The following is a 21,572-nucleotide window of genomic DNA, read 5'->3' on the forward strand; positions in this document are numbered from 1 at the left end:
CGGTGACGGAGAAAGAAATTCTCCTGTTTCAGCTGAAAGTGTGGAGAAATTAGGCGTTGATGCCGCGCAGAGAATTGACGCGAGGAAGAGAAGCAGGGAGAAGAAGAGAATTTTGGAGTGAACAAGTATTGGTTATTGAGAGTATCGACGATGGTCGAGAGAGAAAGTGTTTTAGTGATGAAGAAGAAGAGAGAGTCTTCGACCGCAGTCCTGAAGGCGGTGCGGACGAGCAGCTTGTGCCGGTTCCGGTTGCTGTGGAGCGGTTGGAGCGGGGTGCGAGAGTGAGAGTCTCAGAGGATCCGCGTAAGGTGTGGAGGAGTCCACTAATAGAGGTGACGGAGCTGCGGAGCTGCGAGGAGTGGCGACTATAAGAATGAGCTCTGTGACGGACGTGCTGCGCGGGCTGTATGCCGACGAGCTCAAGGAAACTGAGGAAGGAGCGAGAGGCCGGACTGAGGCCGACGTCGATATCAAGACGGAGGTCAAGGAAGAGCCTGAGATGAAGAGAGAGGTCGTGGCTGGTGTCTCTGCGCGCAGCGAGGGCCTACACGACGGATGGATACGACAGCGAGTACTACGACGCTCAAGAGGCGTACGATTCGGAGTACGACGCTGAGTATAAGCAGGACGAAATAATGAAGAGTGCGCAAAAAACCAAGTGGGTTCATTTCCCGGTACACTGGACCGGAAGTTCGACGGTCCGACCGTCCCGCGTTCGGGTGAAGTTGGAGTGCTCAGCGGGAAGATAATGGCGTCAGAGGTCTCCGAGGTGGCTACGGTCCTGGAATGGCTGCTAAGATCCCGGTGCCTAAGGGGTCTGTGAGTCGCCCCCGCCCGAGTGGTGTAAGTTTTGCGACTTTTTCGTTGAGTTTGATGCCGAGTACCGCTAGGCGTCCGGTTTAGAGAGTGGGCACGATTCATGGAAGCGGGGCTACTACTATGACGAGAGATGGTGGGCCTGCGCCCAGACGAACGGTTCCTGCTCACTCTGTGACTCGACTGAGGTTGATTATCTCCGTATTAAACCCTGAGGACGGCCGATCCGTTTCAGCTGTCGCAGTTGGTTTCGAACGCCATGCAGGTGCTACCGGTGTCCTACTCGGACACGGCAACGGTAGAGAAAGCACGTGGGTTCTGGGAGCTCTTCGAGGTTCATACGGAGGGCCTTCCCGACCGATCCAAGTTGTTGGTGCTTCGGCAGAGGCTGAAGGGTCAAGAAGCTGAGCGATGGTGGGGCAACTCGAGCATTCGGACGCTCTCCATGCGGAAGGATCGGTTCCATAACCAGTTCCTACGCCGTACGGCCGACGAAGTGTGGGACCGGCTTGAGGCCACTAGACGTGAGAAAGGTGAGTCTGTTGAGGAATGGGGCGACCTCGTGTCCGACCTGTGTGAGTCGTCGGACTACCCAAATCCTCAGATGCGTTACCAGTTGTTATACCGTGGTCTGAGGAACAAGCGCATGCTAGCAACGCTGGACGCAAGCCCTGCCTCCGATATTCCTAAAGCGTGTGAGTAGCTGATGCTCAAGGATATGCACCGTTCTATTGATGAAGACGACGAATTCTTGGACGTGAGAAGGGCCGAACACGCCTGTGTTGGCCTCCGTGGATGCGTTGGCACAACGGATGAAGATTTTTATGCAGCAGCAGCAACAGTGTCAGCAACAATTGGCGCAGAATTAATGGAGTGCACCTCGGTACCCTCGTGACCGTGGTAGTGTGATATCTGCTGTCTCGACGACCGTTCCTGCCACGAACGGACAAGCCCAGCCTGAAGGTCTTCGATCGCGCGGCATTCAAATGAAAGATGACAGTCAAACCCAGGATGGGGCTCCTGTTTGTGGCCGTTGCAACTACCGTGGCCATGGTCGTGTCACTTGCAAATGAGCGACCCCGACGTGCAGAAACTACGGTGTTCTGTGCCATGTCCAGGCTGAGTGCGAAGCCGCTAGAAACTACAGTGATAATCAAGGTGGAGGGTACGGTTCTCGACCGTCCCGGGGTGTTTCTTCTACAACGATTTTCGCCATAACATAGCCGGATGTCCCCTGATCGGAACTCTGCGCTCGATGGTGCCTCAGGATTCCAGTTCTGGGCAAACGCCGAGTCAACCTGCGCCTCGTCAATGATGGGGCGAGAGGAGGGAGAAGGAGGAGCCACTCCTTCCCCTAGTCTAGGTAATGGCTCAAGAGACGGTGGCGGGGGGGGGGCAAGCAAGAAGGAGAACGCCTGCTGCCGTCGAGGTGGGCGAGGAAGAGGAAACTGGAGACGGAAGGGACGACGGTGTGACGGCTGTGGAGGCTGTGGTAGAGCGTGGAACTCTGACAGTCCGTGATACGGTCGAGACGGCTAAGGACGCTAAGAGGTTTGTTGTAGAACGAAAAGCTGCGGAGGTTTGTGGGACTATTGAGATGTTCGTCGCGGAAACGAAAGCCGCGGAGGTTGAGACTACGAGAAAAGAAGATGATGTCACTGTAGAGAACGACAGTACGAGCTCGCGGTGACCAAGGGAGACACTCCAGTGGACGACGATGAAGAGGCGTGTTTGGACGCTGTAGAAAGTGTGTCGGAGAGTGAGTCGGAGGAGGACGTATCTGAAGAAGGGTCTACTAAAGTGTTGTTGGCTACGTTCGCCGTGATGACTGAAACGACGGACAAAGGCAGAGGAGTCTCGTTCCCTCGACTGCGTAATAAACCCCGTTTGGGTGTGGAACCCCCTCTCAAGTCTGCGCTTAGGAAACCGTTGGCTCCGGTTGTTGACTGGAAGACGCGAAAATTGGAGTGGGAGAGACTGTCTTCGCTGCTTAGACGCTGAAGGATGACCCAGACGAAACAGTCGTCAAGGAGGTAGTGCAAGAAGTAGTCGAAGGGGTGGTCGAGGGAGAAGCGGCGACCGTCCCTGACCTTGGACGGATCGTCAGTGACTTGAGTATGACCGACGGAACTCCGGAGGCTGAGTACTCTCGTCTCTTTTCGGACTTGGAACTAGAAGCCATGGAAGTAGATGGCCCCGGTGAAGAAGAAACGATTCTGGCTGGCGTAAAGTAGCTGCAGAGAAGAAAGGTCACGACAAGGAGCTGGAAGAGCGGTTAGTCCCTTTAGCTGAGGTGGAACTCAAGCGTCTGATGAAGGTGAACGCTGAGACTACTAAGGATACATCTTTGGAGGAAATGGCGAAGTACGTGGAAATCCCTGAGGAAATGCTAGAGTGAGTGAGTGAGCCCAGCGCGAGTAGGTTTGAAGAGACCCGAGTACTGGGCAGAAGTGGCTCAACGAGACGCTTGAAAGTTCGGCTGAAGCTAAAAGAACTAACCCGCAACTTCCGTTCATCGTTGGAAGGTTTCACGGAGACTACCGTCAGAGCGCCACAGAGAACCTCTGGAAAGGTGGGCGCACCTGATAATGCTGTGTCTGAGACTGCTGAAGAGAAAAGCTGCCCTATGGCGAGAGATTCTCGAGTGAATCTGACGGTGGAAAGTCTAGTGTGCGAAAATATTGCTCTCCCTCTAGAAACAGAGGACATTGTGGCGACAGCTACCGAAGTACAACCGTGTCATTTGCCTTTTGGACGGAGAAACTTTAGAAAGGAAATGTTCCGAAGCGTCGCTCATGAAGCCGTTTATCAGATTCTCAAAGAGATGAAAGAGTGTCCGGCCGAGAAAGACAGTGTGCCCGTAGTGGAGGCCTTCGAAGTCCAGAGTATTGGGGTACCTCCTTTAAGAGACAAACTACCAAGCCTGGATTGGGAGCGCTTACGCTGGCAGGCGGAACGAGTCGTTCAAGAGACGGAGTTATTAGGCGAATTCTGGTCCATTCTTGAGGACTGGGCCGAACGGTATTTTGAAGGGAATGCGAACCATATTTGGCAAAAGCTGGGTGACCTTACGGGTAAGAAGCCAACCTTGGGTGGAGGTCGAAGCCGACGCCGACAGCAACGGCGTGGACGTGGCGCGGTGTGCTTCGACTGATCTTCCCTCTACAAGGGCAGTGCTGAAGCTTTGAACGACTTTAAGCTCCGACAAGAGGAGGACGAAGACGTCGCATTTTGTGCAAGTAGTGTTCTCCGATTGTTCGCCTCCTGATCCACCACCTAAACGTGGTATAAGGACAGTCACGGTTGAGTTGTCCGATGGATTTGGCGTCCGGGATAAAGAAGATGATGAAAGACCGTCGAGGCCACGAGTGGTGCAGGGAGGGCGACGTGTCGTTTGACTCTCAAAGCGAAGAAGAAGCGCAAGCAAAGAGCGCGAAAAAAAACCTGCTTCAACTGAGGAAGAGGTGACCGGATTTGAGATTCAACAGCCACCGGTCGAGCCATGCCTAAAGCGCCCAAGACGAACGCAGAAACAGAGCGTACGACTACGAAATTATGTGGTGAGCCATGTGCTGGCCCCTGGCATGGACATGGAGATCCCGACCACCTACAAGCAGGCGCGTCGAAGCCAGCATTGGTTGCAATGGAAAGAAGCCATGCTTGCAGAGTTGCAATCACTAAAGAGCCAAAAGACATGGAAGTTGGCACCACGAGCGGTAGCTAAGGGCGTCAAAGTTATCACGTGTCGCTGGGTGTTTGCCGTCAAACGAGATGAGCGTGGGAGAATCAAGAGATTCAAAGCTCGTCTCGTCATCCACGGCTTTAAGCAGCGGCTGGGGGCGGACTATTGCGAGACTTATGCACCAGTGATACGATTCGAAACCATTCGGACTGCCATCTACTATGCAGTGCAGCGTGGCTGGGAGGTTCTACAATACGATGTGAAGACTGCGTTTCTCTACGGAGATTTGGAGGAGCTCATCTTTATGGAACAACCGCCCGGCTTCCAAGTGGACGGACCAGGCTTTATCTGCAAGCTCCTCAAGAGTTTGTACGGTTTGAAGCAGGCACCGAATATCTGGAACAAGACACTACACGCAAAGTTGATGACGATGGGATTCGAACGTATGAACTCTGACTATGGTCTGTACGCACTGAAAGAGAACGGTGAAGTAAAACTTTTGTTGACAGTTTACGTGGATGATCTACTGCTGATGGGACCACGTGAAGTATGCCTGGAAGTTGCTGCTTCCTTGCAGGAGACGTTTGAGCTGACTACGATGGGAGCAGTGAAGTATCTCCTGGGAGTTGAGATTCTCATTGATCGGCCGCGCCGACAGATTATCTACAGTCAGCGGCAGTATGTACTGGAGATCCTCAAACGTTTCCACATGTCGGATTGCAATGGGGTGTGCGACACCTGAGTCGGCGACACCTTCGACAATGGCTGTGCCTACGAGCAAGGAATACCTGCCTTATCGAAAACTAGTAGGTGCATTGCAGTACCTAGTCAGTGCTTCGCGGCCTGACATTGCACACGCGACACGACATCTTGGCAAGTTCCTTGCGAACTACAATCATTCGCACTTTACCCAATCCAAAAGAGTACTACGCTACCTCAAGGCTACGAATGATTACGGACTTGTGATAGACGTGCAACTTGAAACGAGTGTTCGCATTTGCTGCTACTCTGATGCCGACAACGCAAACGATCCTGCTGATCGCCGCAGTATCAGCGGTTACGTTAGCATGCTAGATGGCAATGCGATTTCCTATGCTTCACGGAAGCAGGAGATCAACGCACTAAGCACGTGTGAAGCTGAGTATGTGGCGATGTCAGAAGCTACCAAGGATCTACTATGGCTAGCTGGTCTATGCAATGTGTAAGCCTGGAAGAACCCAACACCGTTGCTGCTGGGTGACAACGAGGGAGCAATCTCGTTGAGCACCACGCCAGGCAAGCACTCGAAGTCGAAGCACATTGACAACAAGTACCACCTGGTGCGGCGTAGCGTGGATCTAGAGAAGCTCACTACGCAGCACGTTGGCACTGAGAACATGGTGGCTGACACGATGACAAAGGCGCTTGCTGTTGTGAAATGTGCGCGCTTTCGTAAGGTCATGAAGGTCTTACCGATTGTGATGAAGGACGCTAAGGACGATGAGGACGATGAGGACAGTGAAGATGGCACCACAACAACACGCGAGGCAAGTGCCTCAACTACGTCTGCTATGACGATTGTTTGCCATCACTAGATGCTTCTGCTCAAGCTGCACCATTTGATGACCAAGGAGAAGGATACGAAATGATGCTACACTTGCGTGACTGGCTATACGCGTGGAGCTTTGACCTATCCTGCTTTCGAGCTTAGTACGGGTGACTTGTCCGCGATCGTAGCTACGAGTGTGATCGCGTCGACATGGCTCACGTCGCCGAGATCAAGTGGGAGTGTGAGTTGAAGTCCCTACGATACACGCTACGGTTCAAGTCCGGATCCTGCTCTCATTCATACGCACGACAATGCGGCTGTGCTGCACTCCGACTTCAAGACTAGAGCGGGACCGAGTACAAATACTGATGTTTGTATGCATCGAGACACTGCCACTGCACAAGTGTTGCCGCAGTGGACGGCATCTTGTTGATGTCTACTATAGACTTACTTGAAGATACTATGAACTAATCTACTTTGCGGAACGCTGGCGCTCGGGTGTGTGGCAGTGTTTCACTTCGGCGTTTGCTATCTGCAGCAAGCAACTTCCCCACACCAGAACGCCACGGTCCTGTCGAGCTTTGCCCCGGCCCTTACTGTGTTAAACGTACTTCTTCTACCTGCTCTTACTTCTACTGCTACTATAGTGTCAGTTGCCTCATGGCACCTAAGCTAAGAAGCGATAGACAGCTTGAGAGCAGCCCGATGACGCGCCCTGCGTCACCTCATGTACCAAAAGGGTTGAAGGTGCTGCCATGTTGGTGTACGCTTTAAAGCGTGATACGCAAGGAAAGATTCTGATGTTCAAAGCCAGACTGGTCATACATGGATACAAGCAGGTGCTTAATAACGATTTCACGGATATGTACGCCCGCGTTATTCGCTTCAAGACAATTCTTTCGTGCTACAATCTACTACGGCCTTTAGCGTGGCTGGGTGGCCATGTAATACGAAGCTAAGACAGCATTTCTTTACGGTCCACTGGAGGAGATTATCTACATGGTGCCCCCGCCGGGTTTTGAGAGCGATCACCCTGGAAAAGTGTGCCATCTCCTGACGAGTCTGTACGACCTAAAGCAGGCCCCGTACATCTGGAACATGCGAAGCTGGTGGAGCTTGGCTTCACTCGCATTGAAAAGGATCGTGGTCTGTATGCCCACCAAGTGGGAGGAGTTATCACAATGCTCATCACTGTGTACGTGGATGATCTCCTGCTCGTTGGCCCTCCTGAACGATGCGATCAAGTTGCAGCTGACATGCAGGAGGTGTCGCTCCTTCCAACTGAGGCGAGGTGCGATATCTTCTTGGTGTTGAGATCATCATAGATCGCGCAACGCGACAGGTGGTGCTCTCTCAAGCACAGTGCGTGCGTGAACTACTTCGACGCTTTCACATGGAAACATGTGACGGTGCACGAACTCCGGAGCCGTCTGAAACGATCCGAGTGCGAGAACCAGTGGAAGGTGAGGCACCTCCACCGTACCGGGAGCTAGTGGGAGCGTTGGGATACTGGCGGAGGCGGTCTCTCACTTTGGAAGTTACTGTGTGAGGCACACAGCTCCGTGACCTCCCTCCCCGCCGCAAGTCCCGTTGGGTTTTGCCCAATAAGTCATAAGTGTATACTGCGTAAAGTGTCATATTGTAATGGGGGGTTTAACAATTGGGGCATTCGTTCCCGGTCAGTGAAAGCTGCACCTGGACGGGGTGTCACCCTTATAGGCTGTAGATTGGATCAAGGCGGACAAGCTCGCGAGCGCGGAGTCGGCTGCCAAGGTGGAAAAGCGCGTTGGCGCGACGTCAACTGTAACTGTTAGTGAGGGTAGAGCTAACGGTATCCGACTATCCGCCATTGGTTTCATGGAGAAACTATTCCAGGGGAAATGTCAGATTGAGGCCGATTGTGTTGATGAACTGGGCTCCGGCTATGAGTGCATCAACGCTACGGCACTCGTATGGTACTAATTCGCAGATATCAGCTTTACTGCCGTTGCTAGCGACTTCCTTCTAGACGCTACTGCTATGGATGTCATACGACTTGTAAGCTCACGCGGTGACCTGCCTGTGAGCTTCAGCACATATATAGCTAATCAAGCTACTCCATTTGAATATTAGCCTATCAGATCCGCGTTGCAAACCAAGCTGCACGATAGGTCAATATTTATACAGCACTAAAATGCTCTACAAGGTATTAATACATACAAGAACGTAGTACTACAAAGCTGTATCATTCTTTACTTAGCCTCAAGAGTATGCATCCTCTATTCTTACTGTAGAATCGTCAGGCATCAACAAACGAGGACGTTCTGCCTACGTGGACGTCAACCACCGAGACTGAGCATTCTACTTCGACGCATACACATGCCTGCCAAAGCAGCTTTAGCCTCCATTGCGCCGTCTCCGTTCAAGGGCGAGACGTTCCCTCAGTACGTGCTCTATCGATCCACTCGAGGGTCCAAGACGCCATGCATCGCTGCAGCCACCGACACTCAAGTATCGACTCGAATTCCTCAAACTGCCACTACATGCCTCACTGTATCAACACTCAAGCAAGATCCTCCACCTCTTAGAGCTCGACGACCATCACCCAGCCAACGACCATCACTCTCTGAACAGCTCCAGACCATCTCACAAGGAGCGCAGGCCATCACAGCTCAACTCGCTGCCACTTATAAGCTCCCAAACGCTCCTACTCTAACTGCGTCCAGCAGCACTACGCAAACTTCTTCACTTTCCCGCGATAAAGCTTTCCAAGCTACCACTATTAGCCTTAATGTCGGGAAACTCGCGAGTCGATTCCCGTGTCCTGTTACCTTCTCGTCGGATCGCTGCACTTACCTGTTCCAGCACCCATTCGAGGCCAAAGAAGTGCTCATGATCATGTACTACCGAGATATGCTGCACGCCTCCGTCAATACAACCGGCAAGAGCTTCCGCTTCCGGTTATCGCGAGTCCTGGAGCAGTTCGGCGACGATTATAACCCAATCAACGCGCAGCACTGGCTCCGGATCGTCTTGGCAACTCCTAGCGAGGCTCACAAAGTCAAACAATTCCTCTCAAGGCTCGACGTCATTGCCAGCAAGCGCTCCTCGTCCTGTACAGCACACCAATAACACTCTACTTCTCCACCCAATACCAATCGAGCAACAAACGTTGCATTCATAACGAGCAGTCCTGCTGTATGTTCCTCCCTCTCCCCTACCTGTCCGCGCCTCACCCACTACGACGTCTTCTTCTCCCTTGGTCTCCCACTCCTTGATCTCCGAGCCTTACGCTGTACCTGGAGGTCCTTGCGTCTATTGAGAGAGGATAAACCCACCAGACCATACACCACACAGGCAACAAGACACATCAACACCATATTCCTCACAACAGACGACCTCTTCGTCTCGAGCTCGCCATACAAGCCACCACTCTCAAGTCACAGTACCAAGCATCGAGACCGACAGGCGCATACACAAGCACACAGCAACAACAACAACATGCACTCAACAAACCTGTGAGCTTCCCGTGTCTGGAGCGTCGCTAGAAGTCGCAGTCGCAGTCGCAGACGGCTCGGCCTCAGCTGTGCCTGCTTGCTGCTGATACTGCTGATAGGCCTCCGCACTGGCCTGTGCCGCAGCCCCCGTGACTCCCCACGCCGCGTTGGCTGCGTCCACGCCGTAATACGCTGCGTACTCGTAGTATCCGTTCCAATACGCGTTCGGGTCGTTCGGGTCTGCAGTCGTGGCAGCTGCTGCTTGCTCTCCGGTACTCGCACTTGTTGTAGCAGTAGCTGTTGTGGCTGTAGCTGTAGCTGCAGCCTCCTGCTGATAGTACTGACCCTGTTGACCTTGCTGGTAGTACGCCGCGTACGGATCCTGTTGGCCTTGAGCGCCGTAGCTGCCGCCGTACTGCTGCTGCTGCTGTCCATAACTACTCGAGCCTCCATAGCTACTATCGCCCCCTCCATAGCGATCACCACTCCCACTGCCGTATCCCCCCTGACAACCTGCGCCCTGTAAGATGACCATATCGACCTCTTCTTTGGCTCCAGCCAGATTCGGCGCCGGTCCTTGGATCGAGATCGTTCGTACCGGAGGATTCGAGCCTTCGTCGGCCACTTGAGGGATCTGGATGCGGACCGCGTGACGGTCTTGGATGCCCTTGATCGTCTCGCCTCGCTTGCCGATGATGACGCCCACTCGGTCATTGGGCACTTGCATGTAGATCGTCTGCCCCGACGTCGCCCCGTAGCCGTGACGTTGGCCTGGCTCGTCACTCACCATACTCTGGATCTCGAACTTGGCGGCTTCCTTGGCTTCCATTGTACCACGGATAGTGATCAGCCGCATCTCGGGATGGTTCGGGTCTGGTGTCTGCGGGATGGTGACGCTAGTTCCCGTGCGTTGCTGGATGGCCTTGATTGTGCAGCCGCCACGTCCGATAATGAGGCCGACACGCTCGTTCGGCACCATGATCTCGACGGAATCCGATCCATCCGGGTTTATCCCGCCGTACCGAGCCATTCGGTCGCGATCGTCGCGCTCACGGAAGCCTCCAGCGCCCTGGTTCTGCTGCCGCTCATCGATCAGGTTCTGGATGAGCTTCTGGGCCAGTTCGAGGGTGTCCTGGTTGCCCGCGATGTTCACAAAGCGGTCTGCTGTCTGTGGCGCGCCCTCCTCCTCTCGGACGATCTGGATGTGCGCCCCGCTCTTCATCTGGAGGTCGCGAATCGTCTCGCCGCCGCGGCCAATTATGTACCCAACTAGCTCGCGTGGCACCTTCATGTCATATGATGACGAGTGCGCGTCATTGCCAGGGCCATAGTTGTTTTGACCAATCGAATGGCTCTCACTGTAGTTCTCGTTTAGCGTGCCATTGAGCTCGGCCACCTTGCGCAGTTGCTCTTGCTTGAGCTTCATGGCTTGCTGCGGGTTGAAGAGGATTTCTTCCACTGCGCTTTGAGCTTTCGCCACGGCCTCGTCCGTATCGGCAGTGATTAAAACGTGCAGCTCTTCGTTTTCATCCGGATCGCCCGTGGGGTCCTTGGACGAACCTTTTCCGCGAATCAGAATGCGCGCTCCGGACTCGTCCTCCATACGCTTCTGGTTGGACCCGCGAGGACCAATTAATAGTCCCATGAAGTTGATATCCGGGTACTTGTCCACAGGGATGTACACTTTCTTGCGCTTCTTCTCACCCATACCGGGGGCAGGTCGCATACCGCCATCAGCTGCACCAAAAAGACACAAAATACGCACTCAGATTACAGAAACTGCAGCTTCTACGATCAAAACTAACGTACCATCGCCCTGACAAAATGAAATTGGTCGTCACAATAGAATAGTCCACCCCATGTTAGAAAAAAACGCATAATTAAACCCAGTTCGCAATGAATGCGCACCTCCCAGCGGCTCTTGCGCTTGCCCAGCGCGTCGCCGCCTGGAATCGCTGCCGCCGCCAGACGCGCCGCAATCTCACGAGCACGTGCCACGGGGTCTGACATCGTCGTCTACAGGGGCACTGGAGTATCTGCGCGTGTTCTGCTTTCAACCAGTTTTGACTGGGCGTCGATTAACCGCCAATCCTGGGGAGCTGCAAAACAAAATGAACATGATTCGTTAAAATAGTTTTAGAAGCAAAGGATTTCCCCCAATCAACTGCCGCAAAAATCCCATTTGACAAAAGCCATACATTCTTCAGTGCCTCCAAGTGTCAAGCGTTGATAATCTACATGGCTTCGCGCGTACCGCTGCTCGTGAAGAGCAAGGGTCGGAAGCCGTCCCGCGTATCGATCGCGCCGCGCGCCAAGCCGTCGAATGGTGCGTCTCCGTCCAAAATCCGCGCAGAAATGACGACAAACCCAATTTTTATCATTTTTTCACCTTCTTTTTCGCAATTGCAGCGCCCCGAGCAAAGCGTCCGTCGCCTGCAGAAAGTGACAAAGCCCAGAAAGGTGCAGACACAGTGAAACTAGCAGAGGTACGAAATATTGGCGAAAACACGTTGATACAAGTCGAAAAATGCCAAACCGAAGACTTACCAGGTGCTTTACACGACTCTTTCCAGGCCCAGAAGACCGTGGAGAAGCCGCCAGCTACAACAGAGAGGAAATCTCCATCAAACACCAGCAATGCTGCAAAAACAGGAGCCCCAGCGTCCAAAACCGCGGTCTCGAAGCCCTCCAACGCCTCCAATCCCGTCACGATAACTACACCTTCGACTGCAGCTAAAACCACTGCAATTACAAAGCCTACAGCGCCCACAACTACCTCAGCAGACACACCTTCGTCCACTCAGCCTCGCCGAGCTGGAGGGATCGCAGTCGGCGGCTCTCTGACGGCTCCCAGTGCTCTGAAGAGTCCAGGGACACGTCCTGTGCCTCCTGTACGCTCTCCTATCGTCCTCCCAGTGCAGCGACGTCCTGAGAGGCTAGCAAAGATCACGTCGGCCGGTCCGGTATACCGAGCGAGTCCCGTAGTGCGTCCTCGTGCTGGAAGTATCGGGAGTTCGCCCGGTATCCGTCCACGTGGCGGTAGTACCGGTAGTTCCCCCGCTGTGGGTCCGCAGAACGCGATGAAGCAGAGAATGCTTCGGAAACTGGACATTAAGCCCCACCAATCACCTCGACGCTCCATGATGCAGCAGATTCGTACTCAGGACGGACCAACGTCCCCCTTAATGCTCGGAGGGAAGCCGTCAGAGAGCATCAAGGACGTGCCTGAAGTGCAACTTGAAGCGCAGCAGTCAAGACGTGCGACCACCACTAAACCCAGGGCTGCAACGAAAAAACGAGTACCGGTAAAGCGTCGAAAAACCGGTGAGACAACCTCCATACCGACCAAATCCAACAACACGCCTCAGCGGCGTTCGCTGAGACGGAAAAGCAAGCGCTCCACGTACCGTGAGACGGACGATAGTGGCAGCTCAGGCGAGCCAGACGACGATCGCGACGAAGACGTGGACCCGAACGATCTGGAACTGCCAGAAGACGAGATGAACGTACGTCTGTTCTTATTTAGATTTTTAGAATGTTCTTATTTGTATATTTTTAGGTTTACGTCCCAGCACGCGAGAGAGCGACGATGTGGGCCAAATCTCTACTCCACAACAACAAGGAAGCACAAGAGAAAGAAGGTGACACCTCGCAGACTCTGACAGTGCGAGAGAAGAAAACTCCGCCTCGTAGGAAGCGTAGCAACTCGAATGCGTCTTCGGTATCGTCGATTGTCTCCGGTATCGGTGGCGGTATTATCCCTCGCAGCAAATTGGAGGAACTTTTGAAAAAGGAGCCGTCTCAGATGACAATGGGCGAGTTGGCGCTGACGGTGCCGAAGGGTCGACGCATGAAGCGTCACGAGCGTGAAGAGGCTGCTTCAGACACGCCGCTACTCACCGAAACGGTAGGAGAAGGCTCTTCCGATCTTCTAAACGCTCACGCGCTCAACCGTGTGCGCTCGTTGTCGGTATCCTCCGAGTCTGCGGCGTTCGCCGGCTCGCTTGTGACGCCTCAAGTGCAAATTATTGACGGTCAAATGGTCGTCACAGAGAACACAATCACGCTGGGAGACGATGCTTTGGGCGATAGCAGCGTCGGTGGTGAAAATACCGGTTTACCGCCACGACACTCAGGCTCACGGTACAGCTCGTCGCATCCGAATGGCCCGGGAAAACGCTGGGGCAAGGAGGAGACCAAGCAGTTTTACTATTGTCTGAGCCAAGTTGGGCCCAATTTCTCCATGATGGCGACGCTCTTTCCCACTCGTAAGCGCAAAGAACTCAAGAGCAAGTTCAAGTACGAGGAGAAGAACCACGCGAAGCTCATTGAGATTGCGTTACGCGCATCCACAGCCCCTCTGGACTCGGAAATGGTGGACGTTATCGCTCAGATGGTGGACAAGGAAGCGCAGAGGAAACTGGACGCTAAGAAGAAGAGGAAACCGATATCACAGCTCGGTATCGATGACGATGCAGCGTCTGCCATTAGCTCGATGGCTTCGTCGCCCGCGTCGACGCCTCGGGTGCACACGGAGGAGTTCGTGGAGACGCTGAACGACGAGGATCTTTTCCCACCTAGCAGACGCGGCTCTTTCGACTTTAGTGGGTAGTCAGTACCATACCGGTATCACGTAGTATTTGTTCAGGAAATACCAACACAGACACAAAGGTTTCAGATGCACAGGTAGGCAGGTAGCTTCATTGGACTCAAGTTAGACACTACGAGAGTAGCATAGATAGCACGCAGGTGGATTACAGCATAGCCGCGACGGCGACAGCGAGCACACTGGCACCAGCCGCGAGAACGGTGCGAGACGCGTCACTGCTGCCCGTGGTCGACGCGCTGGCGCTCTCGGCGTCGCTCTGGCTCGTGTCATCGTCGGCACTGGTGCCGTCGTCGCTGCCGGCATCGACCGTCGTGTAGCTGTCGTCACTGCCGATGCCCGACGACTCAGTCGTGGTAGAGGACGAGGACGTGGTCAGTCCAGTGTGGCCGGCCGGGTTGGTGTCCGTCGAGGGCGTCGACTCTGTCGTGCTGCCGGCGGTGCTGTCTGCCTCGCTGTCAGTGACCATAGCGGCGCCGTTGTCGTTGCCAGAGACGACGCTGTCTCCGAGAGTCTGAGCTTCGATGCTGGACGAGGCGAGAGCCAACACGACGGCGAGGAAGAGCAGCTGGAACTTCATTCTAATAGCGGAGTGGGGTGCAGATGGCAAGTCTAGAAATGACGATTGTTAGTCTGCTGAACGGGCAAAATGTAGAGGATCGGGAGAGGAGACAAAGATGGGGACAGGACCGCTACTGTACGTGAGACCATGGAAAGTTCAGAAGGAAGCCAGACCAAAACTTCAGCTTGCACCGCTTCGAGTCGAAGCGGTGCAAGCTACAACACTTCTTCGACGTGTGTGTCGTGCTAAACAAACGAAGCAATGGCTAACAAATAAATAAACAAGGTCTGCTGTAGCCTAAAAGTTTTGGCACGATAAGGCAGCATAATACATTTTGAAAGTTCTAGAAAAACTACATGCTCAGGATTAGATTTGGCCCGTGACAGATCAGGAATCAATGATTGCCTCTCGATAGTGCGGCGACGAAAGCACGCTTGGTCACTGAACTTTGCTCTGCTTTTCCACTTGCGTAACGCCTAGCGATGGGACGTGCTCAACGTTTATATACTTTAGGCTGAAGTGTATCATAGCACAGATCTCAGATCAAGGCTCGACTCCCCTCTACCAGTATGTGCTATTACTAGCTGCATACGATTAGCTAGACCAATTCGACCGGAATGCTATTAACAGCTCTCATCAGCGGACCACTTTAAAAATAATGGAGGCTATTCACGAGCCGAACATTCAATTGGGGTAGCAAATTCCATAAGTCAGTAGTTACTACTGAGATCGGTGTTATTGTCAGCGAATCTCAGTAGTTATGAAATAGTACTTCATTTAATATTCAAATTAAATAGTATAGTATTCTACATATGATGCGCATGCTAGCAACATTAAGAAACGACTTTTTTTATTTTTCAATTGAAAGTATTTTATTTTAGTGTAATTTTAGACGCATGGAGCCGAAAAAGTGTAGTACGGGTCGATTGTTTCAATAATGATGTCTTTAATAGGCTCCGTTTGGCCAAAAAGTAAGCTACAAAAGACAGGTTACTCGTTGCTGTTTAAGCAAAAACGGACAATTAATGATTAATAAGATTATTTGTAGTAAATGATACTCTAATATTACCACCTTCAAATAGGTAATAGTACTTCTATCATGCTACACTCAATTTCACTCTAGCGAAGATCTACTACCTGCGTCCAGTCTAACTGAGCTTGGCAGTGGACAAGTTGTCTCCAAAACAAACCCACTTGGGCTCTTTCATGGCCTCGTCGTCCAAAGCGTCATCACTAGAGCCGTCGCACTCAAAAGCCCACATTCCCACCTTGTCTAATTCTTTTTTAATTGAATTTAACTTTCTGCAATACCGGTTTGCTTATTTTCTTTTTGCCTTTTGAAGAGCTATGGCCTTACGACCGCATCTGCGTTGACGGTTTAAATGGTTCTTTAGCTTAGTCGGAGAGCTGAAGGTGACCATGCAGGATGGACAGGTTCGGGGCAGGCGCTTTTTGGGTCGGCCCAATTTCTTCTTCGAGAGGTTGCGGAGTACAGGGGCCATGGCGTGGATAAAAAGGAAATGAGAAAGTTGTTTGGTAAGAGCATGTAGCTCTACTTCATGGATTCGATTGGTTTGCATCACTGTGTATTACTATTATGTTACTACCCAGGCGTAACACACCTAACGCTTGGGACAACTACTGATCAGTACTTTACACGCACCAAATCAAATCACCCGATCTCAGTAGTAGCTACTGACTTATGGAAATTGCTCGTAATTTTTACTTTTTAGCACTAATTGTGAGATTTGCTAGTAATCTTACTTGTAAACGTCGAACATGGGCGTTCGGGGCGATGCGGTAACCACAACACAAATGTTATATTTCCCCACGCTGTTGACTTCCTCTTTACTCGCACAATACGCGGACACACAAGTTGACGATCTTCACAGGTTTGGAGCGCTTGCCAGCATTAACAAAGTTCCACCACCTTCGAGGGCAGTGTCGCCGTGTTCATTGGGCCGCAATGTCTTCTGCATGGAGATCTTCTATTAATACCAGAGTCGTTGCAAGCGCCAAGAATGATTTGAGAGCGCTCCTGGGGGTTTTGGCAAACTAGTAATGTAGAGTAATACAAATAGTTATTATTTTAGAGTAGTAGGGATATTACTTCCGTAAAACGTGGTAATAACTAATAGTAGTAGTATTACTCACCTGAGGCAGTATTATAGTACTCTGAGACATACTTTTTTCCAGGAAGCCGGTGAAAAAGCAGCTATTTAGAAATCATAGAAATTGTGGCTGTCTTGCGTCGATCATCATTCTAGAAAGAACTGGATATCACAATCGCCAATGGTCCTAGCCCGCATAAGTAACTAGGATACGACGGCTGAAGGATTGAGATGTTGTCGGATGTGTGGAAGGCCCTGCGCTCAAGACAGACCCTTGCAGTTTATGCGGAAAGGCCACTCATCACATGTGTGCAATCGGAGCATTTGAAGGAGACACCACGTCGCTGAACGAAAGATTCTTTGCTCTTTTTGAGTCTTATATCCACTTTAACTCTCTTCTGTACTGAGTCGCACATTCTGCAGCCAACCGTGCGTACAGAATGTTTATCTGAGCACTGTGTCCTCGACACCTGCCGTGAGGAGCTCTTTGACGCGACCCGCGGCCGCAGCTTTTTCAGCGTTGACGAACATCTGGGCAGGCTCCGACACCGACTTTGTGCCGTCTCCAAAACTCGCCTCGGGATCGGATAGCGCGGTGGCGAGGCTCTCTGCCAAGCTTCGGAGGATTGGGGTGAAAGAAAGATTGACCAAGGTCGCCCCCACTAAACTTCCTCCAGATGATGGTCTACCTACGGTGCTTCCTCCGTCCTCGGCCTCCCCCGTCTCTGACTTAGGGGATCCGCTTCCAGTGACGCACTCAAGTAAGGTTGGTATTATCGATTTTGTTTGGGGCCTTATCCATGTATTGGATAAATCCTACAGAATGCGAAATCTGTGGAAGCCATCTGCAGGTGTATCTCAACATTTGTCTGCTCTGCTGTGAGAGGATTAAGCCCCGAAATAACACCACGTTTTTTTAGCTGGGAGGAAGCCTTGCGCAGCACAAAGAATACCATCAACGCCAAGGAGCATATCAAGTCGAAACGTGCGGATCATTCTTTGGCGATGATCGAGCACACAGCAGCTTAAAACGCGAAAGACAACGTCATGAGTGCGGAAGCTGACGCGTAAGCCGCTTCAGACCTCATCAGTGGCGCCGAGGTCGACGCTACTCCTTCTGAGTCTTTTATTGCGGGAACTACTACTTCCAAGGCGCGAAGACACTGCACGTGCTTAATTCAAAGTGGCTAACTAGTCAATGAATTCCATTTCTGGCGTGCAGGTCCGGACCCTTCGAGGAGATGATGCGTGCGGCAACAGGTAACCCAGAGCTTACCATGCTCGAGCGCGACAGACACGACCGCTTACTTCAAGGACAGTGCCAACTATTTTACGATATTGCTCGCGAGCTTCTCACTTCTGAGCTCGAAAAGACGTGTTATCTCCAGTACTTCAACCTCATACACAACATCTGGACAAGCTGTGGAAAGATATGATCGTTGGTGCGTCAGTGGCGTTTATTGATATGTCGCGGAGATTCCGGTTCATTGCAATGTTAGCTACTGTCAAGAACAATGGACACAATGCTCCGCTTGTCGCTAAAGTGATTAAAATTGGTTTTAAGGCGAAGTACGACATCTAACATTCGCGCTATTGATCGGTTCATCATGTCTGACACGACGCCCTCAGCGCGGAGTGTAGCCGATCTCATTGACAGCGAGCAAGAAGATTGATCGATGCACCTGCTCAACTTGTGCATAGGATATATGCTTGGCGTCAAGGACAACATACAAACCAACGCTGTCTGGAGCGCAGCGTGTCATTCTTGGGACAAAGTAGTCACCATAGTAGCACCTGGTGTGTCATTCGGAAGCCGCGCAATCTGAACAACCACTTCCGGTCGGCAAAGCAACGCAACGCGTTCAAATAAATCCAAGAAGCTATATCTTACCCCGAGCTAGACCCCATGGTCGACAGCGATGTTAGGGTCGCGTACACGTGCAAACTCACAAGACGGGCGGTGGTCATCTATGCGGCATTTGAAGCTTATTTCCAGTCTATGAAAAGGCCTACTAGCGTGTGGGCGGCTGTGTCCGCAGACGAATGCGTACTGGCGACCGAGATGGAGGCGGTGACACACTTTATCGCCAACTTGGCGCTGGTTGATGTGCAAAGCGAGAATTTGGTATCTTCGTACATGGTAATATTCCGACGACTTGCCGAGAAGAAACTGAAATACTTCAAGTTCGACGCGATGGTCATCGACCCCCTCAAGCGAAGGATGAAAACGAGGCGAGCCATGGCCGAGTGGTAAGAGCGCTTGACCAGCTATCAGAAGCTGGAAAAACGTGCCTACGAAGAGCGCTTCTACAAGTGCAATCACGTTTCCCCAAAGTGACGAGGGAAGCTATGTTGTGCATATTGCTGGACCCTCGTACTAAGTCCAGCGCCAAAAAAATGCAGCTGTTGGCAACGTTCCCCGCAAAGAGGAGAAAGGCATTTATAAAAATGGTGTATACTTCCTTCGAGACGAGCACCGCAAAGTGTTCACACAGATGGAGAAGCTGGACAAAATGTCGCTGTCGCAGCCTTCATCGCAGAGCAGTCTTCTCAGCAAGGACTTTAATTCCTCTCTTTCCTCTTCGTCGTCGACAGGCTGGTGTGGTGAAGTGCTTTCTCAGAAATAAGAGAATGGGCCTGACGCAGTGTCACTATCCCGAATCAGTGACAATTTCAAGTGGTTAGAGAGGATCTGGGTTGTTTGGCACGGGCGCAAGTTGCTGTGGTGGGTTAGCCATGACGAGCAGCACCCCGTATGGAATGACGATGGATCTGGTATGAGCGATGTACGAGAAGGCAAGATCCACCGAGACTTATCTCGGATCCACCCTTACCTGGATCCACTGAGATGGATATGGGATATACTATATAAGAGTGGATCGAGTGTGGATCCTACGAAGGAATGATGGTGGGCGCCACCTGAAGGTGGATCTAGTAGCCACGGTTAACGAGAAGTCAGGATCCACCGCGAGGTGTCCCGGATCCCATGCTTCCGAATTCGGATCCAAGGAGGGAGGATCCCGCATGGAGGGACCTGGATCCAGGGTACAGGGATGATGGATGTGGTGGATCTCGAACTTTCGTGGGACAATGGAGATCACAGACGGTTGCAAGACGATGTTAGATGATTGGAGAGCTCGGATCCACGGCGAGTGTACTATTACAGTGAAGTGGATCCAAGCGACCTGGATGATCCGGATGAGTGTACCCATAATAGGGTAACCATAATGATTACGTCATGGATCCGGTGGATCTGAAGATAACACAGCCGGGATGATGGGTCAAGGGAAGAAGCGACATGCAGCCGAGACTGGTAAGGGATTTGGCAGGTGAAAGACACAGAAGGTAGAAATCCAGGCAGGTATAGGCTTAAATATCAATACAGACTTCTATTTGCACGATAACACGCAAGTGCCTTCCTACCCTCAAGAACCGGAACTACATTGGCCGTACGAGCTCGGAGAAGGTTGGGAATTGCGAACCTAGTGCTGGTAGTGATAACTGGATAATACATTGGCCAGATCCTACAACCTAGTGAGCTTTTCCTATACACGTACAGATCCAACAGGTTAACCGAATTACTACTTGGTCGGTTACACCCTAGAAGATCTCAACTCTCAAGATCCTGTCACAGGAGGCGGCAAGTACAACGCAAAGGAACTACAAAGGCAAGGGAACACACCCGCAAGGCAACCCTACGGCCAGATCCACGATCTAGGCCCCGGATCCATAAGCTCGAATATTCGCTTAGGATACGGAACCATCCACGGACGCAGAGTGAAGATCTTCCACTGCTGCTCCACCTCATCCCCACGTCTCGCCAAGACACTCAAGCTCACCACTTGAACTCTTCGGAAGTTACCGAGAGAGCAGATCCCGCCCTACCGACCGGTACACAAGGTGAGGAAAGTTCAGCAGAACACGGATCATCGGGGGACCCCCTTTGTTAGTCGGTGTCTGGGCGCAGTTGGTAAGTTGGATCCAGCAATCTCGCAGATTTTGCTGATCCCGCTACACCACAATGGTGCGCGTGCCCGGATCTTTTGGTGACTCGGGATTTCACCGTGAGTCCCAAGAAGATGCTCAAGTGAAGATTGAGCCAGGGGAAGAGGCGTCGTCGGAGGTCGGATCGACGAAGACGCTGCTGAATGAAACAAGATCCGCGGATCGATGGAGTTTTGGGAGGAACTCTGTCGACGGAAGAGAGGTGGATCCGGATTCGGATCTAGAAGAGAAATCTCTCTATCCTCCCCAGGCCCCCTCGGGGACCCCTGCGGATCTTGGCGCAAGTCAAGATCCGCTAACAAAACAAGGAAAGTGAAGGCGAAACGGTATGCATTTGCAGATTCACCGGTTAGGCCAACACCGTACCTAAACCCAAGCCCGCTAGTCGAAGAAACGAGAAAGAAGACGAAAACGAGTAAGCCTACGCGGAAGAAGATGCAAGCTCCAGAGTCGTAAGAAGACCAAGCTGGATCCAGGTCAAGCTGGTCCGACAAGGATCTCGAGCTTGTGTATCGCCACCAAGCTTTACGCGACTTCCTGCATCAAGATCCTGTCATGCAGATCCTGAATCCACGACAGATCGAAGATCCAAGGGAACCGGTGAGAGCACCAACGAAAACGGCGAACAAGTTGGTGGCAGTCAAAGATCTATTACGTTTGCTTACGGAGTCAGGCATCGTAGCTGGTGTGTTCGACGCAGAGGATATCTTCGAGCTAAGCCTGGATCTCATAGTATCCGCGACGCGGGACCTCTTTGCCAGAGTTAAGTCCATCACCGGAGAAAGG

At 52.1% G+C, this 21,572-nt stretch overlaps 4 protein-coding genes across 4 annotated transcripts; 3 read left to right on the forward strand and 1 right to left on the reverse strand.

Annotated features, from left to right (window-relative positions):
* Positions 1–373: 373 nt before the first annotated feature.
* Positions 374–1,519, forward strand: PITG_04374 (uncharacterized protein; the record flags this gene model as incomplete). Its single annotated transcript, XM_002905959.1, has 2 exons — positions 374–604; positions 1,052–1,519. 2 exons carry the CDS (start codon positions 374–376, stop codon positions 1,517–1,519), a joined length of 699 nt encoding a protein of 232 aa, XP_002906005.1.
* Positions 1,520–8,384: 6,865 nt separating this feature from the next.
* Positions 8,385–9,189, forward strand: PITG_04375 (uncharacterized protein; the record flags this gene model as incomplete). The annotated part of the gene is made up of 3 exons (XM_002905960.1): positions 8,385–8,476; positions 8,594–9,092; positions 9,169–9,189. The coding sequence occupies 3 exons, from the start codon at positions 8,385–8,387 to the stop codon at positions 9,187–9,189; spliced, it is 612 nt and encodes a 203-aa protein (XP_002906006.1).
* A 323-nt stretch (positions 9,190–9,512) lies between these two features.
* Positions 9,513–11,552, reverse strand: PITG_04376 (uncharacterized protein; the record flags this gene model as incomplete). The annotated part of the gene is made up of 5 exons (XM_002905961.1): positions 9,513–9,528; positions 9,613–9,757; positions 9,857–11,239; positions 11,312–11,318; positions 11,411–11,552. The coding sequence occupies 5 exons, from the start codon at positions 11,510–11,512 to the stop codon at positions 9,513–9,515; spliced, it is 1,653 nt and encodes a 550-aa protein (XP_002906007.1).
* A 514-nt stretch (positions 11,553–12,066) lies between these two features.
* PITG_04377 (uncharacterized protein) lies at positions 12,067–14,114 on the forward strand (the record flags this gene model as incomplete). The annotated part of the gene is made up of 3 exons (XM_002905962.1): positions 12,067–12,826; positions 12,938–13,008; positions 13,062–14,114. The coding sequence occupies 3 exons, from the start codon at positions 12,583–12,585 to the stop codon at positions 14,112–14,114; spliced, it is 1,368 nt and encodes a 455-aa protein (XP_002906008.1).
* Between the last annotated feature and the right edge of the window lie 7,458 nt (positions 14,115–21,572).

Source organism: Phytophthora infestans, genomic scaffold, assembly GCF_000142945.1.
Source record: "Phytophthora infestans T30-4 supercont1.5 genomic scaffold, whole genome shotgun sequence".
Classification (NCBI taxonomy): Eukaryota; Oomycota; class Peronosporomycetes; order Peronosporales; family Peronosporaceae; genus Phytophthora; species Phytophthora infestans.